The sequence below is a fragment of the Pagrus major genome, chromosome 8 (genome assembly GCF_040436345.1).
Source record: "Pagrus major chromosome 8, Pma_NU_1.0".
Taxonomy (NCBI): domain Eukaryota; kingdom Metazoa; phylum Chordata; class Actinopteri; order Spariformes; family Sparidae; genus Pagrus; species Pagrus major.
Genome location: NC_133222.1, coordinates 11214922 through 11234990, shown reverse-complemented (window position 1 = coordinate 11234990; position 20069 = coordinate 11214922). Strand labels below are relative to the sequence as shown.

Below are 20069 nucleotides of genomic sequence, written 5' to 3'. Positions count from 1 at the left end.
TCGACAAGTTCTGAAGCTTGAGAGAGAAAGACTGATGAGACAGAGGTCGGAGACCTTAACAACAAGGAAAGTTCATGAAGCTTGTCAGCACCTGTGTGTGTTTGACTGGCTGCGTTAAAGGTGTCTGACCGTTTGATTAAAGTCCTGAGACTCTTCAAAGTCCAGAGTGTGAGATAAAGAGGCGCCCGGGTGATGAATGACCTCGTCCCTCAGTCCACCTCTCTAATTTTCCTTTTGGAAATGAAATGAGCTTGTCCGTGTCTGCGCTGCTAGTTAATTGCTCTTCATGAGCAGCGTTGAGAAAGTGGATGACAAAGTGAGCATACCATCTGCAGCAGCTGCTTACTGGAGGCTAATGCCCCGAGAGCATGCATACTGTCCTGACACTGGCATTTCTCACTCTGCGCTGCTCCTCCAGTCAGGAGCAAAAAACACCTCAGGTTGAATAATTTAGCCAGCGATCATCCACAAAGACAGCCTGAGTGGGGATGGCCTCGAGGCTGCATAGTTTACACATGTTCCATTTGGTTTGGATGCTGTAAATAAAGAGACGGTTATGTTCAACACAAGTGAAAGATCAGTGAATCGATTACCGGATACAAACAGGAGTGTGATGCTTTCTGTAATGACTGATATTTACTATAAGATTATTATGAGCAGTAAAGAGTGGAGATTTGTTGAGTGATCCGGAGCGCTGTCCCACTTGGCGAAGTGCTGAATTGTGTTTGATTTCATAAATAATTGCAGTCATCAGGGACACACATTGTTTTAGGCTTAACCGTGTTGTTTACCCATGCCACATGTCTGAGGGAGAGACACTGTTGTGGATACACATCGCCCTCAAGGAATCTTACCAAGGGCCCACGGTTGGCAAGTGTATTAAAGGCTTCTCCAGTGTGTGTGCACGTACGTGTGTGTGTGTGTGTTTGTGTGTGTCTGTTGTGTGAATAAGTGAGGGAGAGAACTTAAAAGGGGGAGAGAAAAACAACATGCATCCAGTAGTTGAGGTATTTAGGCGAAGCTGTAAGCAAACACATCCGTAGCTAATGAGGCCTGGCATATGGAGTGATGATTGGAATTCATCATAGCTCACTGTTGCTGCAGTGCAGGAGTGTTATGCTCCATCACTTAGACAACCACTAAAGACAAGAAGTAACAAAGCTCTTTTTTTCTTTTTTTTTTACCCCAGTGTTAACAAATTAACAGACACATATGTGGGCCAAAAAGAAAAGTTGAAAAGAAAGGTGATTGATTGTTCCCTAGTTGCCTTCCTGTCAGCTCAGTTTCTGTCAGCAGAGGATACATGAAAGATGGAAACCATCACCGCCTCTGGCCCAAATCCCACTTTGCACTCACAAACGTAGAAATTCTTCGAAAATAACAGAAAAGCAAGAACTTTTCCCATCCTCGTGACCCCAAGAGTTTTCAGAATAAGAAGGGCAACAGAAATTTCTTTTGGAAGAGGTGTGGCGCTCACTTCTACATGTGTTCATCAGAGCCTTGTGAGGAAGTCTCTGTGGTGGACTGTGTGTGCGTGCTTTTTTGTGCACAAATGTGTACACTTGCATTCATGTGTGTGTGCCAAAGAAAGCTGAGAGGTGGAGGAAGTGTAGAGAGCTGATTAAGAATCAGTGTTTAGGCTTCCTCTGCCTGTGTTTGGAGCCGGAGATGAAAGGCAGCGGAGGTGGAGGTGTGGGTGCAGGTGCTTGAATCTTTATCTGAGTGTCTCCCTGCACAGTGGAGGGACTGCTGTGTCCCTATTATGGGTGAGTGTGGCGAGCTCAATAGTCCCAGTCACCTCTCAAAAACAGCAGCGCAGTAAAAGCGGCGTGGTGCCAATTAGGATGAAGTGAGCAAACATATGCCTCTCTCAGAAAAATCCTGATGAAAGTGCATATTGATGCCATAAATTAGAAGAGTACAATAGATTGTTGGGTGTTTGTGTGTAAATGTTTAATTAACCTGCTTGCCTACATCACTGCTGCGCTTCGCTGCTAAGGAATCAATCTACTTAGCAACCCATTTAACAATACAAGGCCTGCCTTGTATGACACATTCATTGGGGACAGCCGAGCAGTTGTTAATGTCTTCAAATTAACAAAGCCATTAACCCAAGTGATAATGGTCGGTTTCATGTGTGTGTGCAGGTTGTCCAAGGACGATAACTCTGAATAAAACCCAGGTCTAATTTTCTTTATGGCTTCAGGTGAGTTATCTGTGTTTTAATGATCACGGACACGTTTAAATCAGGATGCTAATGACAGAGGATGTGTTCAAACTCAGGAATAAAACAGGGAAGTGTCTAATAGAAATGTTAATAATAATCAAAACGGTGTGTGTGAAATTGCCATTTACTGTTCAGCCTCGGCTCTCAGTTTTCACTAATTCAAATATTTATCCAACATCTCAATATTCAGTGTGAATGTTGTGGAAATCTTTCCGACGAATCTTGATTTTAACACCCATTAAGTTCTTCACGGTTTTTTTTTTTCAACAGTGCTACATAATAGTGAGCAGTCTGCACCCCTCCCCTCCCTTTTTGCAGAGATCACAGAACACAGAGGGGGCCATGATGACCCCGTCCCAGAGGAGCCTGCTGTTTTGCCTGCAAGGTAAAGAGCTGGGATGCAGAGGAGCTTTTTGATTTAATCACCGTGCTCCGCAGTGCACAATGTGTACTAGGAGGAGATGGCAATTATAACGCCCATGCCGGCCTGCTGTCCTGCCCGTGTGGTGATGTATTCCCTGGGGCGTCACGGGGAGACGGTGGTGGGGGCACCGCAACCATGAAAGAGAGCAGAATTCCCCCCGCAGACACACCAGGCTTATCACACTAAGAGCCAATGACGAGCCGGATCACTGGGGCGTGCCACACTTAGTTAGTGCCTCCGTTTGAGCAGAATAAACACTTCAAAACAAGGTGCCGGGTATTTTTATGTTTTCTTTTGTCAGTACTTTTCTGCCAATCCAGACAATCCCGGCACCACACTGACCCAGTTTGCCTGCCTGCTTCAAATCGATTTGATTACACAGCTTTGTGTACAGTGGTTTCTTAAATCGTCACATTACTGCCATTCTCACAGTCCAGATTTAAAGTACCCTTTTGATTGTATTGTTTATACTAAGAGGAGAGGATATGGTATTATGATACAATATTGATATTTCCATAAATAAGTACTAGTGCCGGCTCTCCCACATACTGCATTCGTCAGACTTCTTCACGCGGGGAAGAACTAGCTCAACAACTTTTCATATTGGATCAATCCTACAAGGAATATTGTTGTTTATTGGCAAACATCCTGACACATCATCATACACAATGAAGCGGGCATGAATAATTAATACCCTCTCATACAAAATATTCACTCGCACTCCAATGGTGTTTACTCCCCTGCAGACATCCATACTGAGGATAACCTCTGCTGTTTAGAGGAGCTCTGCGTCTCACTTCTCCGCAGCTGAATGCTGAGGAGTTACAAGAGAGACGCGGTAACAACATAAAAGCAGCAGGAAATAGATCAGTAAATACACAGCAGCGCTGTTTAAAGAGTGGCTCGAAAACACTGTGATTGTGTTTTCCGAACCAGGAAAAATGGCAGCCGAGAGCTGGTGACTGCAGAGACTGAGGCTAAAACCTGTGCACAGGTGAGCCGATAATGAGCTTAAGGACACATTTAAAACATATAAAAAGGAAGGTTTGTTTAGCTGAATTTGTTTTTTTGATGATAATAATTGCATTCCTTTCAATTTCTCGAGGCTACATAAGTTAACTTTGACCTCATTTGCTGTGTTTGCTCAGGTTTGAGCAACTGTTAACACATGTTTGAATTGGACAGATTTACGGCCTTTCTCCTTCAGGATCCCAAACTAAATTCATTTTCAGCCACATGAATTATTCTCCAGACAAATTACTATTATTGTTATTTCTCGCGCTACATTCGAGCACATTCATATTAAAGTTAGTACCTCTGGTTTAGACGAAAACCAACAGACTTACAAGTGAATTTTGTATACCTTGGTGAATGTAACCCAGTTGGGTCCTGTAGACCGTGTGCAGCTGAATATTCAGCCGCTGACTGACTGACTGATGGAAGATGGTGCAGCCCTGGGGAGACGTCTTTGTGGGAGAAATGACACTCCCCTTGTAACTGTCTCGGAAGTCAATGCTATCACACTGTCAAACTCAGAACTCTCTTCCCGCATTTCTTTCATTTCCCCCCATCTCTGCATTCGAAATCATTCCCACAGCCTACAGCTATGAGCGCAGACTTTTAGTGCACGTCCGCTCTAGACGGGAAGTGTGGGGGACGGGGCGCATCCTGGGCCACCCTCACCAGGGAAAGTGACAGCCTGGATAATTGGCACTAATCAAGTGACTGCTTGTATTGAGAGAAAGTCGCTATCTGCACAGAGAGAGGAGCAGGGTTGACCCACCGAGGTAGTGCCCAAGGCCCTCACTCTCCTACAATAGAGTCTGTCAATCTGCAGTGTGTGACAGACTACCAGTGCAGTCCCTCTTTGGTCAATATGCAAAAAAAAAAAAAAAAAAAAGAAGAAAGTCAGAGATAAAGAAAGAAAGATAGAGAGAGAAGGGGGTGGAAGAGGAGCTGGAGGAAGAGAGACGTTTCCTATCTCACATGAAAACTAGGATACTATGGAGTGCATACTACATTATTCTTTTTTATAATTTCTCTTACAGCTATTGCTTTGAATTACAGAGGACTTTTTTGTCAAGAGCGAGAAGGAGATGAATCAAAAATTCATCTGAAGAAGTTCTGCATAGGGCGAGGCGAATGTACCTCTGGTGGAACCAACATTTGCAAAAGTTCCATCTCCTTAAGCAATTATTAGCGGTGATAGTTTGACATGTACAAGAGTTGTCAACAACTGACTTTAAACAAAGTACAAAGCAGAAGTAAACAGTGCCTTGGGCAAAATTAACTTGGGGGACTAGCCACCTCATGAATTATAAATGGCTATCTATTACTGCAGTGAGTGGTGCTACCAGGAGGCTTCGCTCATTGGAATAGACTAACCTATTTTCAACACATCTGACAGTGAGGCACTAAAGAATGCAGTTCAGGGAAAAATGAGGCTGTTATTTAGTAAACGAGTTGTGTAATTTCTAAATTGTACCAAACTAACCATGGAATACCCTCAGGGACTTGTGTCATCTGTTATACACGTTTGGCTGCTAACTGCCATTCACTTGCAAATTAATTCCCCTCGCAGAGCACATTTTAATCCATCTAATTAGCAAAGTGGCCTATACATAAAAGCCTATGTTTTATCTTTTTAATCCGCACCTCCCCGACGCTGCATGGAAATAATTGAAATTATGTCAAGCGAGATTATATCGAGGCAGGGTGATTTTGACAAACTGGACTTTGACTTCAATTTTTTCCCCTTTGATCGCCGCTTCTGTTGCATCTCAGGAGAAACAAAAAAACATCCACAGGTTCAGAGCATCTCCTCTTTACATACCTTCAGAGTATTTCCTTTGTCGTAATTCTCAAGGTGGAAGTGTGGTACATCTACTGACCTGAGATGACAAAGAAGAGGGATTAGAGGAGCTCCCAGATGTGGCTGTGCAGGAGCCACGAGGAGTGTGGCTGGTCAACATTGATAAAAGACAGCAGCTTGTCCTAACCAGGGACTCGTGCCTGCCTGTGCCTCGTGGGCTCTCTCTCAGAAAGGTGGTGAGACGTCTGGATTGGCACCTCTCTGGATACACTGCGGAAACCACTGGAGGACTGTGCAGCCTGAACCGCTGTGTGTCCCTGTAGAGCAAGGCGCACACCAAAGGCTTCTTTAGACATGCAGAGGAAATAGATACTCGATTAAACAGAGCACCCTGGGAAGGATTTTAGACGTACGAGACTCTCCCAAATGGTAGATTGTGGAGAATATGTGAGAATGAGTTTCACCTTTTTTGTCGCATACAGAATCTTTATGAGGACAAATCTAGAAGGAGTCAGTTTCTTCTCCTGTCAGATAAGCAGAAGATGATGAAGCTGCAGCGGGCACACACACAACTGAAGGGTGGGAACACTTTGCCTGACTTTCAGCACACACGCACACACACGCACACGCACACACACACACGAAACACAGCAGACACAGTTTGCTTCTTCCAACCCCACATTCCCTTTTTTCCTCTCCTTTTCCTTTTTGCAATTTGCGAGTCTTTGCACAGCATGCACAGCTCCGCCTCATCTTCAAAAGACCAGTAAATACAATCTTTTTTACACCAGTGGAAGTAAGTACATAGCTGAATACAGTAGGAAAACAACACTGTGATCTGGCTCTACAAACACCGTGATTGGCAGGTGTATGGCACAAAGCGGGATTCAAGCACAGCTTCACACATTAATTGTAGCTGCCGTTAAAGGATGTTAACCAATATATATTCAATGCTCCCTTTTTAGACTCAGTTCTGAGGAGCCACTCTTCAAGCATGGCGGCGTTGTGTGAGCTGCACCCCGCCGTAGATTTCAGGAGACTTGAAATACCTTTTTTAGTCGGAGCGTCACTGCAGAACAACATTCCCCCCAGCTGTTTATTGGCAACAAAATAAACTAAAATAACTTCAGTTTGTTTTGAATTGAAAGTCTTCATAAATGAAAATAAACAGCACTGCAGCTATGTGCTGCTGAATCTTCTTCCCCATACAAATGAAGGTGTATTTACTTTGTGCACTTTGGCACATCAATATTTAATCCTCCCTTTATTTGATTTGATTGTTTTGATAAGGTCCAGAATTATTTAACACCCTGGACACACCGAGGCCGTCGTGCTTTGTTGTTCCCGGCCCTCAGTTAGAAGTCTATGCTAATCTGAAGAACACAGGATTTGGTGAAGAACTTTGCAAGATGATAAAAGGACAGTGAACACAACACCGCATCACATTAGCAAGGTGGAGTTACTTCTACTGACTCATAATTGTCCAACATGCCTGGGAGATACACAGATGAGTTCACGGGACACCCAAAAAAAAAAAAATCCTCGCCCTCTTGTTTTGCATAATGCTCAGCTTTGCATGGAAGCAGGGTGGGGGCACGCAGGGAGGGGCAGGTGCCAGTGATCTTCCCAGTGTCTCCAAGTCATTTTGTTTATCATTCAAATGCAAACCTTGTTCCATTATCCATGAGGGAGCAGGAGTAATGTGTTAATGTCCCTTACTCATGGTAGTCTTTTGGTCCAAGCTGACAGCACGGCACCCGTCCCTGTCACAGATGATGAGAGACAAAAGGCAGACAGAGGGCGGCAAAAAACAGGTAATTACTTCATACCTACACTTTCATAAAGGCGACTCCCCTCAGCATTCATATTTCTGTGTATTCTAATTAGGCCAACCAGGCCGCGGTCTGGGGATGCGTTTGAGGACATACAGACTTTGGGACTTTGATTAAATCTGAGGTGTCAAAGCAGACATGAAGGGACCTCAGCACTTGCGCCCTGTTTATGCTGCATGCAGTAAAAGAGTCTCCTCTTCCTTTATGCTGCTCTATGTGATTGATTATTTAGTGGGAAAACTCCACAGCTCCAAATCAGTGTGAAGCCAGCAAATAAAGTCAAATAACAAGGGAGAGTGCAGGTCTGAGGGAGGGAAAGATCTCAAGATGTTTTTGAAGCGAGTCAGAGTAGCCAAAGGCGAGCAGATCTTCACTCTTTCATATCCCCCCTTTTTAATATTTCTGCCCCGTTTTAATGATGTGCTTCCTATCCTTGAGTAAAGTTCTTCATAGCCAGTCTTTTTGCCAGAGAGGATTTTTTCTCTTTGAAATAAAATGTAAGTATATATTTAGTCTCCTAGTTTAGAGGCTTACAGGCCGAGGCAGAAATTCAAATTTGTGCTTTTATGAAAAAGCATATTGACGGTTGTGTGGCTATTGCCAAAATGTTAACAATACATTAATAAACAGTGTGTGAGCTCAGCGGCAGAGCTCTGCTGTGAGGCTTCAGTGTGTAAATTAATCAGAATCAGACTCAACTTTATGTGTACGCATGTGAATGTGTGAAATTATGTGAATCTGACTCTGGTTTGTACGACACAGAAAACAGAGTTGTAGCTGCTAACTGGAAGATGATTGACAAGATAAGTAAGACATCATGCTTACAGACTTTTGAAACACTATCAAGTTTGGAACAAATGTCCAACTCCAAATATCCCCCTGTCATGAAATTGTTTTTTTTAATTATGATACAAGTCTGGAGTGCTGGCTGCTATAATCTTAATAATCTAAGTATTGACTGACACTCATGAACTTCATGAACCATCTCATCTTTATTTTTTGATAGTCTAGTCAAACTATGCAAAACTTCTAGTCTCAAAAAAGTCTAACTTTTTCCCTGAGCATGGAACCAATAATAGAAAAAAAAGTAAAAGTAGTACAAAGAAGCAATAAACGTAGTGGAAAGAAATCTAGAATAAATACTGGATAAATATGTGTTTATAGTGTGGATGGGTTATGTTCATTATATGCATGTGTACATGTCTAAAAACATTTTATACAGCGTGAAGGATTCATATTGTCAAATGATGTACACCGAGCAGGATATATATTCTTATGTACATGCTAAAAACTGCATTTAAAACTGTAATGAACAAAAAATAGTCACATTAATACGTATATTTCTCTGGCTTACTTTCATTATCTGTATGTTGATAAGAAAAGACTGGGTACCAATGTATTTTAAAAAGATAATTTATCAATATAAGGAACTAAGCAGATATATCTACTACATGGGGACTTCGCATAAAGAAAAATCAAATATTGATGATGAAACAATGAAATCCAAAACAGCAGGCGGCTGTCATTACAACACCTATAAGTGTTAGAGGACCAGATATCAAAGCCGTCCTTTTGCCTCACAGAGGTCTGCTCTGCTTTAAACATATCTATAATGAAGGCCTCTCATCACACTGTGTCCGTCTCAATTATCAGCCAGCGCCGCATGCTTCCAGTCCTGAACCCCGAGGCCGACTGAATGTACCTGCATCTCTTTTTCTCCTCGACTAAAAGACACCGGGCGCACTTGAAAGGACGTGCAGCCAGTAAAGTTGGCATGTGTGACATTTCTTAGTCTGTATTTTTAAGCAGGGTTAACGAAGACCCTGGAATACAAAAGATAATGATGCAAAAGACACACAATTTAGCCAAAGAAGAACTCCTACATAGGATTTCTGTTTCACTCTGATCTCACACTATGACTACATCAAGATTATAGACTTTTAATCAGATCACATTTCCTGCCAAGATCCAGTTTATGAGCCTTTCACAAACTGTAACGCTGACAGTTATAGCGTACGGTTTAACAATGAAGGGTTAACAGCACTGTTGAACCTATTGTTCTGTAACAAAATATTAACAACTTTCCAGCGAAGGCGTTGAAAGGGAAATATGTATAGAACAACCCCTCCTCCTCCTGCCTCCTTCTCCTGTCTTAAGGCAGAGATAGCCATTGAAAAAAGTGCTGGTTCAGTCTCCCTCTGTCTCTGGGCATAGCTTTGATCAGTCCTACCTCAAGACTTATCCTGGAGGGAGCGCTGCACTCCTATTCTCCATGGCTAATCACACTTCCTGTCTTTGTCTTTATGTGCTTTAGACAAGCGTCAGATAGAAGCACAGGAACAGATTTGCCCCGAGAACCTGGAGAATAAAGCCTCTGGTTGTGCTGCGGCTCATCTTCTCCAGCGGATTTCCTCATGAATATTTCCACTGTTGTTGGAGTGGTGGATTTCAACCCATTGCCGCTTTAAGAAAAAGTGCTTTTGAGAGAAAGGGAGTAAAAAAAAAGAAGCCTTTTGGAGTTCAAGATGCCAGACTGTATGTCACCTGACTGTGGTGGATAGTATATTTTTAGCTAGAGAGATAAAGGCCAGAGGTTAGATCCCGCTGTACAGTCTAGGATCTTTACTCCGAGCCATAGGCGCCTTGCTAACCAGAACAGACGAGACACAGGTAGTGAAATGGTTAAGAAAATAATTTCACATGCACAGCATATTCTTTGGGCTCAGGCAATATCGCTCTGCTTGCCACCAGTGGCACTTTTCACCAAGAAACTGTGCTTTGTGTATTTCAAGCGAGTACAGAAAAGACCATTTCTGCCAGGAGCCAAAAAGAATGAAAAGAAATAGACAAAACTCCTTCTTTTTTTTCGGGGTAGCTGAAGGCTATGAAAACCATCTTGTGTTCTATTTTTGAACTGATTTCCATATCCATGGCCACCTGAGGGAGGTCAGGCTGCTCCGGCCAACTTCCTCACAGGGAGACGGTGACAGGGACACAAACCCGAGCACAAACCATGCTCCGTCCTTTTCCAACACCCACGCCACTCACCATCCTCCCTGGCACCACCGAGACTCTCACACAGATAGGGAGAAGAATGGCCATAAAGAAGCAGAAAACAACAAAATCATTTTTTCCTTTGACTTCTTTCTCGCTTCCTTTTTCTTCTTCTTCTGCTTCAAAGCCTGCAACTCTCTGCTGTGCCCCAGGGTTAATTAACATGAACCAAACAGTGAATGATCAGAGAGAATGGGAAATCTCCAAAGGTTAAGTGTCACATGGGAAACGTGTTGTCAGAAGGAGAAGAAGAAGAAGAAGAAAAAGGCTGTTTTTTTTTTCTTTCCTGCGCGTTCAAAATCAAATGAGAGGGTAGCGTTGCAGAGGGAAGAAATTTGTAGACACCTTTCCAAAACTTTGCATTGCTCCTGTCAGAGCAGGCAGAGCTTCACAGTCTGGCTTCAAACAATATCTGTAATTCTGTGACATTTTGATGAACAAAAGAACTCCGCAGTTTTCTCCAACTTGCTGATCTTTCGATGGATTTACTCCCCGTTTTTTTGTATAATATGGTTATAATTCGCTTTAGAGAAGTACACACAACACAGCTCCGTAAGCAAAAAGCTTGTGGGGAGAAAAAAACACATCCATCACAAAGCTAATCACTGCTTTTAAAGACCCACTCGTTGAAATTGTGTCTCCTCTTGGTTTTATCCCAGGAGGGAAAAAAAGAAAATGACTTCATGATCCACAGATATCCTGGATAGCATGTCTTGCAGGTGAAATAGTGTGATTTCTCTCTGTAATAATTAACAAAGGCTCCTCTTCTCTCCCTGTGGCTTGTCGCTGACATTTGGTTCATGCTTGAGTGTCTGCCTGGCTGATTTCAATCTCTTGCATGAAGGTGAGGCTGTTTTGTGTGTGTGTGTGTGCATGTGTGTGTGTGCATAAGGGCCAGTGGCCAGTCTGACAAGGACATTGGTGACAGGGCCTGGCTTTAGTAGATGGGATTAAGCATCATGGCAATATGGATTAGGAGACCCTCTCAGTCAATCCAGAACCTCCAACAGGTTAGAGGCTGAAACACAAATGAGCCTTGTCGGTGTGTTTGTGATCTTGCAAAATTGCATTATGTAAAGAGTCATATCTCACTCTCTTCTGAACACATATTTTGACAATTTACCCAATTTATCACACCGATCTCTACACATGTTGTCCGCAGTGACACTCCGTATTGATTTACGCCGGAACACCTCAGAATGGTCACCTCATCCGCGGCTGCAACAAGCCTTATTTTACATTATTACATTATGTATGCAGGCTTGAGTATGGATAATGGATGAATCTAAAGCAAAGCAGTTTAATTACCCACCATCATTCTGTCTCACCTTGCTGCAGAGCACACATCTTATTAGCCATGGTGTAAATAAACATTAATATGCCACCCTGATAAAGACTGTCCTCATCTTTGCAGTTCTTCTTGGTATATTATCACCTTCGCTTGCAAAGTACACACACCCCAAACTGATCCAGTGGCATGTGCAAACAGCGGAGGAGCTGCTGACGCTGGGGCCAGACCATTACAACCACTTCACAGAAAATTATCATTAGTGCATCTGGCTGGAGGCCATGCAGCCCCATCAAAAGATTAAACTGTGCACACACAGTATGCATACATGCATCCTGTATGATTCCATAATCTATGTCAGATTCTTGATCAAACCGAGTGGATCACAACAATCTTTGCAAGCGTGGTCCTTTGTCAGAGAATTCCCTGCACATTTTGGCAGACCGGCGACTGGCGGAACAGACACATGGGGGGATTAGGGCCGTCTCTGCGGGCCGACTGAAGGAGGGGAGACAGTGGATATAGATAGAAAGCGTGTAGGTTAACCAGCCACAGGGTATTCTCATTCATTCAGCACATGGCAATAGAGAGGAAGCTTCAAGCAAAGAGGAAAGTCAGCATCCAGTCCAGCCCTGAGCATCAAATACTGCTGATCTGATAAACTAGAGAAAAGTCTGCTTATGTCTTCGGGCAGGCTTTTGAACAAACTGGATTGTGGCTAGTATCAGACGTGATTGATTTAATGCACAATTAATAACAAAAGCATCTTTTCTTTCAATGCAAACTGCACCTTATGTGTACATACTGTATCGAGCAGGCTGAAGTGAAGCAGCAGAGTGTGCATCATACTCTTCGTGAGAGTCTTTTTGGCTCGTCAAGATGACAGCAGCTGAACTCTTCAAAGAAATAAATTGTGTGGCATGTACACAAAGCTCTTTTATAAACTTCTCGATACGTCTGCAGATGGACTGACTGCAGCCAGAACCCAAGAGGAGACAGGCCTTATTCTGCTCTCTTATGTTGTTTCAATTACCAGTCTACTGTACAAAGGAGGCAGCCTGATGGCATGACGAGTGCACGGCGCTCTTCTCTGTCTCAGTTTGAGCCTCATAAAAGGAAGAGGGCCTGACGATGCCAGAGGCGGAGGATCTGGCTCTGCGGTCTGAGCTGAGAAACATCAGCAGAGCGCTATTCTTTAGAAGGAGATGTCCTTCAGTGTGGTGCCAACTCTCCCTGGGGCAGCAGCAGCAGCATATAAGACACAACCTCTTATTTACCATATACAGGATCTCTGCGTGCCCCTTAACGAGCTGGGATATTCAGCAATCACAGAGATAAAGGCCACATCTTCTTTCACTGAAGAAGCAGTGGTTTTGCTGAATTAAATAATGATAATTAAGAAAATATTAATCAAACTCTCTCGGCTCTGCTGCTGTGAAGAGGGAGCGGCTCCTCCAGCTTAGCCTGTAGGAGTTCTCATTTAGAGTATGCCTGCGACCTATAGGGCTGCAGGCGAACACACACACACAAACACACACAGATGCACACAATTAAAAGCAGACCTTGGTGGCCTACTACTCTATAATTAAACACCCTTTGGTGCTCTGCAGAAGAAAAAAAAAATGTGAGCCAGGTTCAGATGTGTCAAGAAGGGAGAGAGATGAGAAGAAACATGAAGAAGCGTTCGGTTGTCTAAGTTCTGTTCAATGCAATGAATTAATAAATAGCACAAACTAATACCTTCCCAACGTACTGTCGGTATGTCTGGCGGGCCGGCAGCAGCTTACACAGCTGTACTGTGAAACTTTAATGCTGCTGGATGCCTGCAGCGCTGCCTGGGCTTTGTCTCTGAGGTGAAGAGGGGGGAGCTTTCCACATGTTCGATCTAACTGGGACAAGTATTAGAAAAAAGGAAGAGGATGTGTCTGACCTTTGAGCCTGAAACCGCCATGGCAGCTGGGAGCGGTCACTGTTTCCTTAGATTATTAAAAACATTAAATGATCAGAAATCTCCTCTCAACCTCAAATGTTATTAGGTGATTATGTGGTATTATTCGTCACCTTTGAGGCTTCAGAGTGCTTGTCATTTGGCTCTAGTTGTTATGGTAATGCGAGGTATTCCATCTCCTTCCCAGCATGCTCTGTGTTTGACATTCATGGGGTTAAAGTCCTCTGAATGATGAAGTGCCAGCGTTTGGGACAGTAAATTGCATCGTTTCAATTGAGAAGAGAGTTCCCCTTGGGTTTGCTGGAGGTCCCTACGGGCTGGCCTTGAACAGAACAGCATGTTGTACATCCATATAAAAAAGGGAAAAATATGGTGGTACTTTCCTCTTTATGATGCAGAGATTAATCTGTCACCATATTCACGCATAAATCTCCCTCCCTGCTTTGCAAAATACTGTTTTACCTTACTTTACTCTATATTTTATTTTTTTATAGCCTATAAACATAAACCATCACAAAGGGCTAATGTTCTCATCAATATTATTACAAAATGATCATAAATCCAGAGCCTTGTTAAAATTTGAAGCCATTTCTCCCCTCAGCTACTCAACCAGTGAAAATATTAGACAGAAGCATTATTTTATCGGGCAGTTTCTCTCACAATCGTAGATGATCTTCTACAGCACACCACTTAGTTTTCATTAGATTATTAAGTCCGTGCGCTTCCCCTCACATCCTTTTCCTCATCGCTGTGTTCAGCAGTACTGATCTTGCCTTTTGGGGCCATTTTTTCTTATACTTCAGTGGAAATGCCTTGACAACACTGTGGTGGTTATTTCATCCTGAGAGACCACAAACTAAACAGCAGAAACTCACTGTATAGACACTTGTTTAGTGGTATGCAAATCATCTTTGCCAGAGGTAAAATTAACATTTTTAATTAAAATATTAGCACCAAACAAACACAGAAAAACACACTAATGATTAAATCATCTTGATGGAACCTCATAGTGGAAAATGAGGAACGTTTCTCATAATTCTTTGAATGAGAAGCTGCTGTGTGGATCATACATCAGTGTGTTTTCATAAAGTCGTGAATCGGTTCGGCTGAAGTTTTGAATTCAAACAATAATTTAACTGCAATTGTTAAAACTCACAAGCTGCAGTACATTTCTATTTTCATTTCTTGCGCAAATAAAAATATGTTATCCATATAGCTTTTTTCACTTATTTTCACTCACTTTACTACGTCCAATATATTCGAAAAACGGGTGATAATTAAATTTAATTTGTAATTTGAGATTAAATATTTCATCATATTCAAAAATGTAAGATTCCTGCATTTCTTCAGCAGGTATCAGATATTATGAGGCCCTGAGACACTGAGCAACTGGGGCTTCCTATAGTTGCTTTTAATGTAACTATAGCGCCCTCTAATGGTCGTTTGGGTAAATATCAAGTAAGAACAAACTAGGTGAGGTGCCAGGAATGTAAGACACAGAACTACAACTCCAACAGATCAACTTTATTGCTGTTGTTTCCGGTATAACAAAAGTAAGCGGTCATACTGATTCTTCATGAATAAAAAAAGGTAAATGCTTCTTCTTGAACGCTGCATTCAAACGTTTGTGCAAAAAAAGTCGGATGGGCTTTTGCCGCAGAATTTGTTCCAAGTGTGATTTCCATAACACCTTTCCAGTGAGGGCCCTTTTGATGCTGACAACTGATTTTTACTCCTCTTGTCCACACAGGCTGAGCAGCACCTTCTGGTAGTCTCCCTTGGTGTGTTCCTACAGAAACAGAGCAGGTTAGAGGGCCTGCATGACAGAACAAGCCTTACTGTAAGTCAGTAACAGGCCAGGGGCAGACTGTGTGAGCCACTTACCAGAATAGTCTTCTGCAGAGACTGTCCAAAGCAGCTCTTGTATTCGGAGCAGATCTTCTTCAGGTCCACCTCGCAGCGTGACACGATAATTCTGGTCACTATCTTCTCTTTGGCTCCTTTACTCTGAGAAGACAAGCACAAGTCAGCACTTACTTAAGTTGTACAAGATCTAAACTTAACTACAGCAGCTGATGCAACACTGCTGTAAGATAACTTCTGCCAACTTTGGATTCTGTGTTCCCGCAGCAAAATTGCACTTTCACAAGCAGATGTACTCCTTTCTTCTTAAAAAAAAAGAAGAAAAAAAAAACAGTCTGGCCCTCAAAATAGCCACTTTTGAACATGAAGAAAGAGAGCAGCACTGTAACTACCTTCATGGCTTCATTCAGTCTTTTGGCAAAGTACAGCTGTTTGTTTTCGAAACACTGAACTGGAACAAAAGGAAAACAGAATATCCACAATGAAACATCTTGTATTTGACAGATGAATTTCTTCCATGATTTTGGAAGTAAATGTAAAATATTAACCTCAGATAATGTCAATTCTAAGTAACTATTTGCATTAATAATGAATTTCTATGTACCGAGCACCAGAAAGGACTTTTGCAGGTCTCCTTTAACTTCCTTCACAATGCTTTCCTGCATGTCGTAGGGGCTGTAACTCTTGTACCTCTGAAACACTAGCAAGCAGAGAAAAATGATTAACTGACTGTTGATGGGTACAAATTATTATGATTATTAAAAATCAGCACTTCTGTAACAATGATGCCTTACCTCTTTGCAGGTGGGGTACACTTCTCCCAGACATAATAGAGATCCAGGTCGGCACATCAGTTCCTTTAATTTTTACTCCGGCGTCATAGAGAGCCTGAGTTGAATCAACAAAATATTACATTTGATTACATTTGCATGTTTTTGGGTGAAGTATGACACTGGCATTAATGTTTCACTTAATGAAAACAGATTAACTTAATATCCCACAGACAAAGTGAAAATAGGAAACTTACTCTGGCATCTTCATCAATCTTTTCATAGTCTACAACAGCAGAGGGCTCTGCTCTCTTGGTCTGCACAGAAATAAGACATGATCCAGTTCAGTTTTGACTGTATATTTATAGTTATATAAATCATAAGACAGGTACTAACAAGTCTCACCTGCACCAGAGCCAGGAGCAACTTAGCAAAGTTCCCAGAGGTGTCACCTGCCACATCTTTCTCCAGGTCCTTCTTGAACACTGTGGGAAATATTTTCAGTTTTAATCTCTTAGCTCTCTCTACATAAACAGAGTAAGCGCATAGTTGTTAAAATGTCCGGTTCAAAAACATTTAAGACAGGTCTCAGAGCGAGCCTAGATTGTACATCAGCCTAATAGTGTATGGAAAGCAGACAGCACGACAACCTATAGGTGAGGCATAATGTACTACGATGTATTTCCAGCCCTTAATGTGAACGGGATGCATTGGACTCACAGTCTTTGTAGACCTTCTTGATCTCCAACAGCTCATCATTGCTGCGTGAGCACAAAAGCTCAATCAGCGTTTCTTCATCTGTTCCCAAGCCCTGAAAGAGACACAAGCCTTCATTACTTCTTAAGCATTAAACTTTCAGATACACACAATTTAAATTTAGATTTGGGTGCAGCAAAAAGCAACTCTGTCATTTGACCAGTAGAGGGTAGTGTAAGCCTTCAATCTAATCCAGTGACACAATCAGCGCCCTTTTACCTTGATACTTCCTCTGATCTCTGTGGCGTCGTACTGGGTCGTGCTCTTCATCAGTCCGAGGATCACTGATTCCAGAGAGCCAGACAGCGCTGCCTTCAGGGCTGTGATCATGTCCTAAAAACACCGCCACAGTAACAGTGTTACCTGAATGTACCTAATGTGTCTCTTACTGTTACAGCCACCATATAATCAGATGAATTGTGGATTTCCTGTAAGGGCCTATTGTACCTTCTTTGCCCTTCTCTCATACGCAAAAGCAATGTCTCTCCTTTGCGTGTATGTCCGCTTTGTTAGGACGTCAATGATGGTCTGTTCATCCACTCCTAATGTGAGAAAGAAAGGGACACATATACATTATACACATCAGGTCAGACAAAATGGATTCAACTCAATCACAACATATATTTACAGAAATATATGTCTAGTCTTTTATTATCTAATTAAAAAGTGATGCATAACATCAGTGGTGGAAAATAACCCACTACATTTACTGAAGTATTACAATTTAAAAGGGACTATTCTTGAATATTTCTATTGCATGCTGCTTTAGACTTCTTCTTTACTACATTTCAGAGGGAAATATTGTAGTTTTTACTCTACTTCATTTATTTAACAGCTGTCTTAGCTAGTTGCTTTGGAGATTCTGACTAGAAACTAATTCACAATGAGCTTGACACTTGTTAAAAGGGCCAAGAAGCCATATTTGAGTAAAAGTAAAGATATTTAAAGTATCTGATATTAAATGTGCTTAATCTATAGCATGAGAAAAAGTCAATTATATACATTTACATGTATAATGTATAGTATGGGTTGACCGATTATCAGGTCTGTTATTCAGCTTTTTTCTGATTATTTGATAATATGTAAAGTAATATGCAATGTATGTAATGTATGTATGTAAAAGTAACTAGCAACTTAAGTTATCAAAGAAATTACAATGTCGGAGTAAGTAAGTACAATATTTGCCTCCAAAATGTGGTGGAGTGGAAGTATAAAGTTGCCGAAAGTGGAAATACTCAAGTAAAGTACAAGAACCTCAAAATTGTACTTGAGTAAATGTACTTAGTTACATTCCATCACTGACTAACACTTGTAGTTTTGTGTTTTGATACATAAGAATAGACCGTACTTATGAAGTATTGTTATGGGGACTGAGTAGTCGTGCTACCAACTTGTAAGGCCCTTCTGGGAAAAGCATATTAAGACAGTAAATAACTTTTGTACTTAATATCAATAAGCAGTAATTATGAGGTTACTGAGGGAAACTCCTGGTCAATGGCCAAGTAGTTGGTTAAATGTGCTTCCTGATATAACGTGTTAACAAATTTATGAATTTGTTGAGCCAGTCAATAAGTAGATGAGACTCAACTTTAACAGAAGCACTGTGGGCTCACATTATTTTTCATTAAATTGTGAGGGCCTACAAATGCCAGACAGCAGGTTTGAAGTCATTACACATATAAAAGTGCCAGAGTGGCAGCAGACTTTGCTTGCTTCAACACATGACATGGTCACAAGGTATTTTCTCCTTCATAACCTCATTTGTTAAGAGACATCACTCCACACATTCTTCATTATTACAAAATGGTGGTCTGCTGAAGGGTAAGCAGTCCCATTGCCAGTAGCCAGGGTAGAGCTCTGCCAGCACCAAGGCAGACTTGGAGGTGTTCCCAGCATGGTCAAAACAGTTTAAGCCAGGATGCTGACTCACAAATACCAGCTACTCATCTGTAGAGAGGAGTTTCAGTACCAAGCACTGATTTTTTTGGAGCAAACATGTACAGTACTGTATCTTGCCTTTGGTTTTGATAGCAGTCTCTATTCTGGCTGCATCTCTGTCTGCGTCAAAGTCCAGAGCGGTTACCACAGTGGGGTATGTGGGCTCACAGCTCTGAGGATTCAAAGGAAATCAGAGTGAGAGAAAACTCATGGTTTTTAAAAAGTAAACAGTATGGAGTGCATCTTTTGCACATAATATATGAAAGAAAACAAATATGACATTACCCCGATGTTGAGAGACAGCTGCCCGAGAAACTCTGATACCATAGCCATTTTGACTGTCCTGGAAAAGGTGAGATAACGGTCAACTCTACACAATGTTGTAATTGCATCTCATTGTAATCCTATCATCTGAGCCGAACCTTGCTAAGGGTCATGTTTGTCGTGTCTGAAGATAAAATCACTTGAGCCACCAAGGAAACGTCTTCTAACAGAGACGCTTCATTCATTTAAGTTGGTGCTTTTGGTACAAATCAAATCACTGCAAGATACTTTATCCATTTTTATCAATAGTTGTTCCTTTGTTTTCACTGGTTTGTCATATACACGTTCATAGTTTCTAGTAAAATGGTTAGATACTACTGACAGTCAACTAACTCTATAAACTACTTGTTCAGTCTGGCATATATCCTTAAAAGCAACCCCCAGAGAGACACACCCTGGAAAAAACTACTGTGCTGCAGTCTGGAGTACATTCACATGTACACAAGAAAACAGGTTACATCACATGCTGGAGATCAGGAATTCCTTTTTGTTTCTTTTAAACAAAAGTCAAGAAACAACAAAACACAAACTGAATGGGAACATTTTGGAAATCCTGTCATGACTACCTTAAATGTTTCTGCAGTGCAAAGGTTTTACATTCAGTAAGTCCACATTCAAATGTTCAATGACACTGAACTTACCCAAGTTGTTAAAGTTGAGATGACGGCAGAACACTTGACCAGACGATGTTAAAGTTAAATGGGTGTGGAGGTTTTAACTTTTCTGACATAGAAAAAGGCTTCCCTCTTTCACCTCCCCTGACTCACATTCCCTCCCCTTTCCATGCACTCATAACTCCACCCAACACCACAAGAAGCCACTGGAAGCTTGAG

The 20069-nt window shown here is 41.8% G+C and overlaps 1 protein-coding gene across 1 annotated transcript; it reads right to left on the bottom strand.

The window, feature by feature from the left end:
• Positions 1 to 15088: 15088 nt before the first annotated feature.
• On the bottom strand, positions 15089 to 19955 carry LOC141001140 (annexin A2-like). Its single transcript, XM_073472121.1, has 13 exons — positions 19878 to 19955; positions 19198 to 19255; positions 18991 to 19084; positions 17422 to 17516; positions 17194 to 17307; positions 16939 to 17029; positions 16624 to 16703; positions 16476 to 16535; positions 16243 to 16336; positions 16053 to 16148; positions 15841 to 15899; positions 15470 to 15592; positions 15089 to 15374 (listed from the first exon to the last, which is right to left on the bottom strand). The coding sequence occupies exons 2-13, from the start codon at positions 19243 to 19245 to the stop codon at positions 15315 to 15317; spliced, it is 1014 nt and encodes a 337-aa protein (XP_073328222.1). The 5' UTR covers positions 19246 to 19255; positions 19878 to 19955; the 3' UTR covers positions 15089 to 15314.
• Positions 19956 to 20069: the final 114 nt, after the last annotated feature.